The sequence below is a fragment of the Lolium perenne genome, chromosome 4 (assembly GCF_019359855.2).
Source record: "Lolium perenne isolate Kyuss_39 chromosome 4, Kyuss_2.0, whole genome shotgun sequence".
NCBI classification, from domain to species: domain Eukaryota; kingdom Viridiplantae; phylum Streptophyta; class Magnoliopsida; order Poales; family Poaceae; genus Lolium; species Lolium perenne.
Genome location: NC_067247.2, coordinates 105,557,905 through 105,570,176, shown reverse-complemented (window position 1 = coordinate 105,570,176; position 12,272 = coordinate 105,557,905). Strand labels below are relative to the sequence as shown.

At 40.3% G+C, this 12,272-nt stretch overlaps 2 protein-coding genes across 2 annotated transcripts; one reads left to right on the top strand and one right to left on the bottom strand.

Annotated features, from left to right (window-relative positions):
- The first annotated feature begins 2,929 nt into the window (after positions 1 to 2,929).
- LOC127293544 (ras-related protein Rab5A) lies at positions 2,930 to 7,371 on the top strand. Its single transcript, XM_051323189.2, has 7 exons — positions 2,930 to 3,084; positions 3,917 to 3,994; positions 4,086 to 4,253; positions 5,236 to 5,284; positions 5,765 to 5,838; positions 6,807 to 6,900; positions 7,098 to 7,371. Exons 1-7 carry the CDS (start codon positions 3,043 to 3,045, stop codon positions 7,202 to 7,204), a joined length of 612 nt encoding a protein of 203 aa, XP_051179149.1. The 5' UTR covers positions 2,930 to 3,042; the 3' UTR covers positions 7,205 to 7,371.
- A 929-nt stretch (positions 7,372 to 8,300) lies between these two features.
- Positions 8,301 to 11,812, bottom strand: LOC127293543 (uncharacterized). The gene is made up of 9 exons (XM_051323188.2): positions 11,586 to 11,812; positions 10,782 to 10,917; positions 9,993 to 10,081; positions 9,751 to 9,886; positions 9,546 to 9,620; positions 9,253 to 9,374; positions 9,089 to 9,164; positions 8,850 to 8,909; positions 8,301 to 8,744 (listed from the first exon to the last, which is right to left on the bottom strand). Exons 2-9 carry the CDS (start codon positions 10,893 to 10,895, stop codon positions 8,616 to 8,618), a joined length of 801 nt encoding a protein of 266 aa, XP_051179148.1. The 5' UTR covers positions 10,896 to 10,917; positions 11,586 to 11,812; the 3' UTR covers positions 8,301 to 8,615.
- Between the last annotated feature and the right edge of the window lie 460 nt (positions 11,813 to 12,272).

Here is a 12,272-nt window from a genome sequence, read left to right as displayed (position 1 = left end):
CGGACCCGCTGCAGAAGCATGCGCCGGCGATCCAGCATCAGAGCCGACGAGCGGCCCAGCAGCCCCCGCGCGCAGGCCAGACAAGCCGTGCCCTGCCGCGGACTGAGGCCTGGAGACGGGATCGGGCCCAGCAGCTGACGGGCTGGAATCCTCAAACAAATTTTCGTTTTTTTTTTGTTGCACCGGCGCTGACTCGACGATGAACTCTCCACTGAAACACCCGGTGGATCGAGGCAAACAAGTCACCGAGTTCACATGTACATAAGAGTCAATTGCCTGCGACATAGATACATCCCGCTTGAGACGTTTGACCACCTGTTTTGTTCCGAAAAATCGACAATACCATTCTTATCATCAATGGGTGTGTCTATGTCTCAGTTGACTGAGATTTTCTTAAGTCTCAGTCAACTCAGAAAAGTGCAACTGCAGTTCAAAGAAAAGTGCAACTCAGTCCAGTTGCACATTTCTGGCAGAAAAGTGCAATTGCACATTTTTAACAGAAAAGTGCAACTCAAGTACTTTCTTGCAAGTGACTTAGACTTAAGAAATTCTCAGTTGACTGAGACATAGCAAAACCGATCATCAATTGGTGGCACGAAGTAATCATCTTCTCAGAAATCCAGTGGTTTAGACTCTCCTACAAACATTTTGTTACAAAATAGCAAATATGTATTTTTTTTCCGAAATGGAGTAAACCCCGGCCTCAATATATGTAAATGAAAACTTCAGAAAATAGTGTGAAGTGCAATTTGTATGTCTAATATCTGAAATTCTTAACTAAAGTTACAGTGGAGGAATACACTCTCATATGAGTTTCTTATTATAGGCGAGGGGTCTTTGACGAAAGAAGATGACTACTTTTGAGGTTTTTCATTTTATTTCCATTGAGGCTATAGTTGGCAAGAGAATAGATGTTGGCCAATGGTCTATCATGGGGTAGGGATGCACGGTGATGTAAAGTAATATATGGAGCAGCGAGAGTGGCAAATGGAGGCCAGAATTCTAAAAAGAACTCTTATTTAAAAGAAAATCAGAATCCATATTTACAAATTTTTCAAAAATCTCATATTTTTTTAGATGTAGTCAATGATGTATCGGACAAACATGCAATATCTAGATGCAAAATCGTCCGTATTGTGGGTTACACAGAAATTGATAAAATCTACCAAATTTAAAGTTTTGAAATGAGTACTATTCACTAAACTTAGATGCAAACTTTTATCATTTTTGTGTAGCATAAAATATAAAATATTCCGCGTTAATATTTTGCACGCTAGTGGTGCAAATAAAGTCCTAGATATAGTCAATGACCTATACGGTCACGTGAATTGCCGTGCTACAACTATCTTATTTTCTTAAATCGCCTTACAGTCGCCCCATGCCTACCATGTTTTCTACAAACAAATACTCCATTATTCGCCGTCTCATAAATTCGGAAATAAACCACATGTTTACCGTGTTGTAGAAAAAATAGTTTATTATTCGCCGCCTCTTTTATCATGCTGATCACCCCATGATTGGGAAAAAAACCTCTATTATTCGTGGCTTATTTTATTTGGGAGAAATATTTACCTTTTTTCCGTTGCCTTTTGATCGTCACGTGGCATCAGAAAAAATGCTCCACTATTCGTCGCATCCTTTATTCGTGAAAAATCCCATGTCTACCGTGACCTCATAAAAATGCTCCATTATTCATCACATATCTTATTCGCTAAAATATTATTATCTTCTTTTGTTGATTGCCTCACTATCGGGGCTACAGTGCTTCGATGCAGTGGTTTCGAACCACAGTACTTTGAAGCGGCGTTTCTTCAATATTTCGATCTGGAAAAAATGTTGAACCATTTGCCAATGGTGGCTTTTGTAGTACTTTAGAAATAAATTGCTAGATCGTTCATCCCATCTTTTACCCAATAAAAATAATACTACCTACTTTGTGAATTAGTTTACCATTTTTTGCCTCTTTTATTTGTGAAAAATATTGATACATTATTTTATTGATCACCTAACGATAGCCCTACGGTCGTGGCGTGTCGCTGCGCTACGCCTTCCTAGTGTTTAATAAACACAGATATGTGTGTCTTTTTATCAATTCCCATTGTTCGTTTTTTTGTAAAGGTTACTAAAATATGACCATATGCTTCCTACGAGGAAAAAAGACTAGTCAACACGAGATGTACAATGATATTGTAATGTTAAAATTGCACGAATTATCTTTCTTACAACGTGGGCGGGTTCATAATGACACAAAATCTTAGGATATACCTGTCCGCTAAAAAATGCAAGGCACACTTTTTCAAAATTTTGCTATGGTCAACGATGTATCTAATGTGCAATGGTTGATAAGACCGTATTATCTTAATTCTGTCACGTAATTTAGATATAACAATAAAATATGATGTATAATGGATTCTTTTTAGTCTTATCTTTAATAATGAGACATTCTAAATATGTGGTGAGAGAGATTATGCTAAGAGATGATCTCTTAGCTAAGAGAAGGCAAAAAAATTCATCTTTCTTTTTTCCTTCACCTTAGCGTTTATCATACGTAACACTGCTATGATATCACCATTGTGCGTACCCTAACTAGTATATGTGAGTTATGAGATACTAAATTGATACCACACTTTTCTCGTAAAAAGAAATTGATACCACTTGAAAGCACTTTCATTACAAATCAATTTTGTATAACAAAATCGACAATTTCACATGTTGTTGAACAAAAATAAATTTTGGAAAGCGATAGCGTGAATACTTCTGGACAGACACAAACATGGAAACAATGTACTATTGTTTTTGAACTGCCGGCCGTTTCCAGTGTTATAAAAATCTTTGCCGACATAGGCGGCCGTTTGCTTAGAGGGTAAGTTGTCTAATTATACAGCTCCACAAGGGTTTGAGTGAAAAACGGTTTCGATAAGCCCAAAAATAAAGAGAAACATATTTCACAACGCGGAAGCTACCAACCAATTCCCCAATTCGCTTCTTTGCGTGCGGTTTGATCTCGTCCACGGTTCCGCGAAAAATCGGTCGTCGAATCTGATGGCGGCTACCTCCGGGAACAAGATCCGCAACGCCAAACTGGTGCGAATTCCGATCCCGAGTATTCAACTGCAGTTATTGATCGAATCGTCGGGACTGGATCTTGATCGCTAGTATTTGGCTGATTTGGGCTATCTCGTGGGAGTGGTCCCGAACTCCCGATCGTGTATTTTTCTTGAATCTTCTTGATGGTTGAGTGAATTATGATGCGAGCAGTCGATGACGGCGCTCTTGTCATGACCGCTACTGATATTTGCTGGGGAATTCTTCATTATATGTTCTGCGCCAGTTCTTTTAATGTCTATGCTAGCGGCGAGGTGTTAGTGTCTTACTCCGTCCGCGAACAAGTGTACATCTAGGAAATATGAGACAACTTAGTTCTTTCTCATCTTTTATGAGTCTCCACTATTAATTAAAGGAGAGGAATGATGATTGGTTATTGAGGTGGAGGAGAAGAATGAGGATTGGGGGATGGAGTTGGGAGTGATTACTAGGAGCTAATTACATTAATTAACTGCATTGGTTGTATAGATGTACACTTTTTTTTGGACAAATTTTGAACCTAGAAGTGCACTTATTTAAGGACGGAGGGAGTAAATACTAACTCCCGTCTTCGGATGTTCGAATACTATTTTTCGTGGACTTAAACATTTCACAACGATGATGATTTTGAGCTCGTAAATAGTTCCTAGTCCATATCTAAAATTCCATTTGATGACCAGTTTTACGGTGAACTCCTAATTTATGTCGTAAGTACTATGAAATTCAGTGTGAGCCATATTAATTTTGCGTTGTTAGAGTAGTATCTGCTTCGCAATTAATTATGGAATTCAGCAGAACCTCTGCTAATGTTTGATTGTGATTGGATTGGCAGGTTCTTCTTGGTGATGTGGGTGCTGGAAAATCCAGCTTGGTGCTTCGGTTTGTAAAAGGACAATTTGTTGAATTCCAAGCAAGTGTTCTTACTTACTCCTTTTGTGAAATTTATATATCTGCAAGTCACGTTCTGAAAATGGTAATTATATCGGTCTATCTATCTGCAGGAATCGACAATTGGAGCGGCTTTCTTCTCACAAACCTTGGCGGTTAATGACGAGACTGTGAAGTTCGAAATTTGGGATACTGCTGGGCAGGAGAGGTATCATAGCTTGGCTCCCATGTACTACAGGGGTGCTGCCGCCGCCATAGTTGTCTATGATATCTCGAATCAGGTTAGTGAAATGGAATTGGTTTGTATGTGCCTGTGATGAAATAACAGGTCCTGATGATATTTTCCCTAGTTCATGGCCTGCATGTTCTCTATTTTCGCCAATGAACAATGTTTATGACTCATAACATAGTATGCTACTAAGTTGTGAATTCAATTGCAGAAATAAGAGGGAACCAAGAGTAACTGTACTGAACCTAATAAAGTTGAGTTGGGAAAATAGTTTTCAGTTGACGTGATTTTGCTCTCAGTTCCCCTTCTAAATTTTGTGGGATGAGGAGATATAGGAAAAATCTGCCAACTTGGTTTCTTCAGTTGCTAAACTGTTTTGAAAGAAAGCGAGATCGTGGAGTCATGGAAGAGAGCGAGGAGGCATTCCTTAAGTAGACCTGCACCTCCTTACCGTTTAATGCAAAAGAGTGGTAGCCACTTACAAACTGCAGGGTAGCGTAATTTGCTATGATTTTGGATGAATGCCACCATAAATGCAGTTAGCAAAACTTGGTGATGGCTAAATTCTTTGTGTACTTGCACAGCAATGTAACACTGGCTCTGGCTTCCTTCCATTCTCTGGAAAGTGTCGAGCTCTTAACACACTTAGTGCTAGCGATGTAACTCATTACTAGTGATGCCTTGGATGGTATATTTCTTTTATGGCACATGAGATCCATAATACATAATTGACAGATATTGATAATATTTAGTGCACAACTAATATACACATTCCTCCAGATAGTTCTGCACTATGGATGCATGTTTATGTCTAGCTTGTTTGCTATAGTACTGTTTCAACCATTTCTGTTAATTGACATGGCTCTTATGTCCACATATGCACTGTGTTTACTGCTCATGCGTACATGTCCTAATGCCATTATGTTGTTGAAATAGGGCTACCTTTCCAAGTAGTATAGCTATCATTAAGTGCAACTACGATAGGGGGATGCCCCAATTAGGATTTCCTGTAACTTCATCATTTCTACCTTCAGGCATCCTTCACCCGTGCAAAGAAATGGGTTCAAGAACTTCAAGCCCAAGGTACTCCCCTTTATGATTGAAGACATGCCATCTATGTCTGATGGTTAATCATGTCCGTTCTGCTTTCTTTCATTATATGACTAATTAGCTCCTCAAACAGTTGGCTTGTATGAAATCCATCTTTTAGTTTTTTTTATGGGACGAATAAAATATTCTGAATCAGTTTAGGTTTACGTGCCATTGTTATTCATTTATTCAGTTAAGCTATGCCTTGTTTAATCGTCAATGCATTGTTTTGTTTATACTTCTATTTTGCCTATGAAGATCTCTTTTCTTAAATTGTTGTAATTTTCCATTTATTCCCGCATTTGACTTACTTACTCATTTCACATTTGTTCTTCTAGATCTTTTTGGAAATATTTTTGATCATGAATTGGATTAATTGTTATGTAAATATTAATAATTAAAAAATTGATCTACTTGAAGGTTATGTAGCTTGTTGATATAGGTGTAGCTAATTTATCCTTTATCTTGATGCAGGAAACCAGAATACAGTAGTGGCTCTTGCTGGCAACAAAGCGGATTTGGTAGAGACTAGGCAGGTGCAGATAGAGGTATGAAATTCATCTTCTCCTGATTGTTGTCTACCATCCCCCTTCAGTATTGTTTGCATGCATTTCTATTTATTATGTCTATGATGCGCTGTTCCACTTTATCAAGGTATAATTTGTTGCCTTCCAAAACTGATATGGTGTAGTGAACTAGTCATTCAAGTCCTCTGCCTTTTGAGACTATAGTAGTACTATCAGCATTACACCGTACCATTCTTGTTGCTATTTATCTGGGGTGCAAAAGACAGCAAATCACTCAGTGAGCAGATTAAACACACCTTGTATTTTAATCTGTTTAATTGGTAACTTCTACAAGGAACCAATGTGTAAAAAATACTTAAATGATATCAACATTCACTTTGTATTTAGTTTAAAGACTTCCTAGTGTGGAACATCCTGCTGAACCTGTCTGCTTTCTTTGATGAAGATGGTATTACCATCAGTCTTTTATGCTTTGCCATTGCTTTAGTTATGAGGAATCTTACACATTAGCCAATATCATCAGAAGTAATGGATTTATTTTTGCTGCAGCATCTGTTTATATAGTTTCAGAAATTGCAGATGATAAGATAATATTTACTACTGTCAGCAGATTCATGATATCTGTATTCCTGTGGCTTCACGGAAATATTATGGTCGTAAATTTGGTGGCTGTCCTGCCATTTCAAACTTGACATACAATTCGCCAACTCTTTTTACAATACAAGGCACACACATGTGAATTTATTCATGTTCCTTTTTTCCCTTTATCACATCTCTTGCATGTGTAAGCAACACTCTCATTGACTATCCCAAGGTATATATAGCAAGGGTAGCCTGGTTATTTTCTCTTTTTTTCTTCCATGATCTGTATAGCCTTCTTAATTCATGCACTCAGAGAATGCACTGCTTTTATGGGTGTTTTTATCAGCTGAGGTATTTGTAACCCTTTGCAAAATATCTATGCCTGACATGAGGTTCGTTTTCTGCAGGAAGCCAAGACATATGCGCAGGAGAACGGCCTCTTCTTCATGGAAACATCTGCTAAAACTGCAACCAATGTGAATGACATATTTTATGAGATTGGTGAGTTGACTTTCATCCTGTTTGTTGGGCGGATTGTTTCTGGAAATATGTGCACAACTCATTGGTTTGCTGCACCCTCTAAGCTGTAGTACAATCCACAATTGCTTTGCTGCACCATTTCTCCATAGACACTATCTTTTTTTCCCCTTGTCACTGAAGCTATGATAGATGCTAACATCGTATCCATCCAATTGCAGCAAAGAGATTGCTTCAAGGGCAGGCGGCTCAGAACCCGCAGGCAGGGATGATTCTCTCCCAGAGACCCAACGAGAGAGTGGTTAGCGCGTCTTCATGCTGCTCCTGAAGAATAGTCGTGGCTACCTCCAGTATGAGATCCTAGGAGAAGAATTCGACAAACTATCCTGAAAGCGCGTCTCGATCGCTTTCATTCTCGCATTTGTCATGTAAATGCCCATACTAGAATACCATTGCAGACTTGCAAATGAAATAGTTGTCCAAGTGTTGATTGAATGGTTGTGCCCCCAGCAATTGATGGTCTCCAAGTTTGAGTTTTCAGATGCGCGTGCTCACAGAGTGCGTAACATGTTAGTGAACATAGCAAACATAGCAATTAGCTACGTCATGCGTGCAGGAATTCCACAGCAAGCAGTTTAAATCTCGTCGGAAACTGAAATTTGGCACACTTGTCGCTACTGCAGCTGAAATTATTTACATATGATGTTTTGTTACTTCCTCTGTTCCAAACCCAAAATTAAGGCGGCTAGTCAGAAGTTAAACCATATTAAGTTTGACCAAATATAAAGGAAAAGGACGTACCCAGTGCTGAAAGCTCCCTCATTAGGGAAGGTGTTAGTGGCAAGCCTTACCTTCACGAAGTGCAATGTGAGGAGACCGCGACTCGAACCTGGGACCTCTCGGTCACAGGCGGTGAGGCTCTATCTAAGTTTGACCAAATATATTTAGGAAAAATATCAACATCCACATTATTAGATAGACATATTGAGAAAATATATTTTATGAAGAATATATTGATATAGATTTAGTATTCTAGATGTTCATTTTTTTATCATGAATCTATTGATATAAATTTAGTATTTTAGATGTTCATTATTTTTTATAAACCTGGTCAAATTTAGAAGATGTTGACTTTGGACTGAACTTATATGCCTTGCATTTTGGGACAAAAGGAGTAGTTCTCAAACCTTAGCGAAAGCCAACATTATAATTACAGAAAAAAACTGCCATAACCGTCCATGTCTGATAAGCTATTTAAAAACTAACCAAACTTTAGGCCAAATGCCAAATATAACCAAATTCGGCCAGTAACCAGCAGTGTAATTTTAAGTGAAATGCTATCACAATGGGTACACAGGACCCATGTTTACATGTCTCAGGAATAACAACAGCTAACGTGAAAGTTAGATAGTCGAAATGTCGAATTAGCATTGGAAGTCGTACTATTGGATAAGAGAGATGCAATAAGATTTTCTTCTGCTATACACACTGCATCTGCAGGACAGGAAAAGGAACAGCGTGCTGGAACTTCAGTACATGCCAAACTGGCCAGCAAATTCCTGCCCACTAAAAAATAGTATGATTTGGCCTAATCTAACTTGATTGCTACTAGTAGTATTTTACATATTCACTTCCCTACTTAGGCTGATATATATATTCATAACTTTACACCTCAAGGTCATACGCAGCGCTGCAGGAACACCAAGGTCCGTCAAGAGTTATATCCAGAGCATAATTGCTCATGACCATTTCGACAGTGTTTTCTTCACCCCTTTCAAAATCTTCGAAAACCACACGGCGTTCATGACAAAAAGCACCGATGGCACAGTCAATACCAGGTAATAACCGAACAAATGCATCTGCACTACCTGTGACGAAATTGAAAAGGAAGGACAGTAAAATCGTGTCAGATACCATATTCATGTGCACTAAGGAGAAGAGAAATGATGTATTTACAATGTCGATATAAGTACCTGACTGTAGTGAAGATAGATGTGGTAAAAGACATATAGGAACAAAAATATCCTTGCCACCTGAAGGAAGAAATAGACCAATGATATGATCAAAAGGGATGCTTTCTACCAAACAGCATAGTCGACTAAATAATGCTTTAGAAAGAGCAGCATCCCACTAGTATGGCAACCAAGTGGATGAAGTCACTTTACTAGACTTCCTTTATCAATCAATACTGCATATAATTAATTTAACTTACCAGCCATACAACAAATATCATAATACCATTAACCAGGTAGGCGCTCGACTTCTTAAGTCCAGCAGTGTCAAGGAACCTTAAAATAAAGCAGAACAATACATTCTAATCAATTATAAAGGAGACCATGAAATAACCTCATAATTGTTTTTTATTCAACTGCTTACCATCTCATGTTGATTTCAGGGGTGGTTGATTCTGAAATAAGAATCATGTATGTGTAAAACTGCCCCTCCCCTGACAACATTGTGTAAGCTATTGCAACTAGAGAAATGGTATGGTGGAGTACCTGAAATGGCAACACACAACCATAAGCAAATGCAAGCCACTCACCAGTTGGCAACTTTCTAGACTGTTGCCAAATTATGGCGTTTGAACTTATTAAACCAAATTAGAATGAAATTAAATATAGTTCACTAGCAATTTTCTCTTCACATATATGCAGAAGTTGGGCACCTACATATTCCATTCCACCAAGGGAAGGATAAGCCCAGAAGATCATAGCAAGATCAGTGATGAAATAACCCACAGAGACCTGTAAAAAAAAAAACTGTCAATTATACGGCCAGAACACACATGTGAGCTGAACAATGAAACAGAAGTCCAGCACGAAAAGAAGACATTTTAGTCACTGATTGTAATAATGTTGTAGAGTTATGCAGTACCCCTAATGCAGAAGTGGAGATGATCGAACTACGGAATGTAATAGGACCCTTGATGCGGTCAGAGAAAAGATCTGTAGTCACGACAAGATATAATGATATAGCCGTGATAAAGATCGCATGTGCACTGGACATACCCCTGAAAACAGGTATAATTGGTTGTCAGTTTGCCACTATGAAATTTATGAAAAGAGAAAAACAATGAGTGGAGCAATATAGATACACAAGCTAGCTCAAAGAGTGACCTGTTGTTCCATTCAATACGCTGTATCTTTGTCAAAGAAGAATAGCCCTTGAAGTAAAATGAGCTCAGTACCCTTGTGAGATCATAAGTCTACAGGATAAAACCACACAGTTTATCAGGACAAAACTAGAAATATGCTCATGGATAATGACGAACTGGTCGTCAAAAGTGGTTGATGCTTGTACAAATTGATAGACAGAAGCCAGCAAATACTGATGCAAAATCGTGCCATGTTAAGAAGTTTTGAGAAGATTGTTTAGATGGAAATCTGGTTGAAGGCTGAAGTCATAACTCATAACTCAAACGCCGAATTTGTCTTGTTCGGTTTCCTTAAAACTAACACAGGGAACACAAGCTCATTCAACTTGAGATCAATCATTGTTTGAGACAAAACTGTTTTGTATTTAATGGTGTCCAACTTCAGGAGACTTGCTTAAACAGACACTTGAAAAAACTTTTCCCAATTGTAAAACTGCACTGATATCTATATATGTCTATACATTCAACCGTACATTAACCAAACCATGGCACTCTAAAAAAAGGAAGTAGTAAGAATTAATTCTTGTATGCACGGCTAATCTGTGTTTCTGTTAACATATAGATACCTAGTCCCCCTATTTATGGATGTTCGCCATAAGTAGTGGATGTTCTAGTAGTGTTATCCATTCCTTGGGGGTGTAGTGTAGAAACTAGTAACATAAAACAGTCCTCATGAATCAGAAATGCAGATCACCGGTGTGCGATCATCCATCCATCCTAACATAGGGATGAAAAGTGGGGATAAAATTACCATCTTGCACAAGACAACGCCAATGAGCACCGAGGTGTAGGGGACGAGCGGATCGGCCAGCAGGTAGTCCCTCATCATGGCCTGAGCCTGGTACGTGTAGGCCGTCATCGTCATCCTTGCCGACCAGGAAGAATGCCTGCAGTAGAGAACAACTGGTGAGATGAAGCTACTACTACATTGAAAGAACATCCCAAGAAACACAAAGGGATCTCGAATGCAGGGGGTCAAGCATGCAAAATGGCTCTGCTATGATCATCGCACAAAGCAAGATATCCCCGTTGGTGCTTCCGCTGAGCCACACTAGAAGTATCGGCCAATCTGATTCAACATAGTCCTAAGAAATCGACGGTGATCGCAGCAAATGATAACTAATCAAGAGCACACGGTTTGTCTCCCCTCTGCGAGGGGGCGCATTGACAAGCTGAATACTAGTAGCACGATAAATCAACGGGGCGGGGCGGCGCGGGGCGGGGCGGCATAACCGGATCTCCATTAGCGGGAGCAGTCAAGCGAAGTAAGACTACAAGATTGGCTGCACGGAGATAATGTAGCTGCGCGCTGGCAGATGGCCAAAAAAGGTACCTGCCGCATCAATCAAAGGAAGAACAAAAAAGGAAACAAAAGCGGCACCTTGGAGACCCCCACCCCAAGAACGAGAAATCCCGGACCCAAAGCAGCCGGCGGAAACCAAATCGCGTCGCACCAGCCCGCCCCGGTCCGAGGGAGGCGGCGGAGCCACGAGATCCGGGCGACGCGAGCAGAGTCAATCCCAAACATAGGAAGCAAGTAATGATCCGCACGCACCTCGAGGAGCTAGCTAGCTAGGCCGAGCAGCCGCCGCCGCCGCCGCAGGAGGTAGGGGAGGGAGGGGGAGCGCTACAGGGGGACGGGGAGCTTGCCCGCCGGCTCCATTGCTTTGTTTACTTTCTTTTGTGGTGCGTAGTTGCGGTGGCGCTGTTGTGGGCTGGCGGTGAGCACCAAGGCAGGCAGCGACTAGTAGCGCAGCAGTTGGAATGGGGGAGAATCGTTGAAGAAGGAAAAGCTGGGTGGCACCACCATACCGCGTCGTGCTGCGGTTGCCACATTTGTAACAACCGCATTCAATTCAGTACTGGGTTGGAGCGACAAGCCATCGTGTCGTCCAGTAGTTTAGCGGGCGAGCCGAGATTAAGCTGGCTTGTGTGGGGTAAGTAAGATTAGGAAAATATCTGCCTAATCATTGCGTGTGTGTGACACGCCGGAAAGTCTGGTTGTCATTGGGAGGGGTACAAGGGTCATTTTGCGTGACGGTGGGTAGCAGCTGTGAGAAGTGTTTCAGCCAGCTGATTTTGCACTGGTTGTGGTTGACCGGACTTCGATGCTGGTGGCGTGGTTAGTAAGAGAATCTCGTGTCCTGTAAACTCACTAAAACCGTTAAACTCCCCCCAAAAAAATACTGTCTAAAAACGTGCTCTCGCCAGTGGCGGACCCCAGAAAATGTATGAGTGGGAG

What these genes read in the sequence shown, in the direction of transcription:
- LOC127293544 (XM_051323189.2), top strand. Translation starts at nt 3,043, where the DNA reads ATGGCGGCTACCTCCGGGAACAAGATCCGCAACGCCAAACTG. An exon ending in AGATCCGCAACGCCAAACTG is followed by an intron (nt 3,085 to 3,916) that starts GTGCGAATTCCG and finishes TTGGATTGGCAG; the next exon opens with GTTCTTCTTGGTGATGTGGG. An exon ending in TCAAGAACTTCAAGCCCAAG is followed by an intron (nt 5,285 to 5,764) that starts GTACTCCCCTTT and finishes ATCTTGATGCAG; the next exon opens with GAAACCAGAATACAGTAGTG.
- LOC127293543 (XM_051323188.2), bottom strand. Translation starts at nt 10,895, where the DNA reads ATGACGATGACGGCCTACACGTACCAGGCTCAGGCCATGATGAGGGAC. An exon ending in CCCTTGGTGGAATGGAATAT is followed by an intron (nt 9,375 to 9,545) that starts GTAGGTGCCCAA and finishes TTGCCATTTCAG; the next exon opens with GTACTCCACCATACCATTTC. An exon ending in TCTATCTTCACTACAGTCAG is followed by an intron (nt 8,745 to 8,849) that starts GTACTTATATCG and finishes ATTTCGTCACAG; the next exon opens with GTAGTGCAGATGCATTTGTT.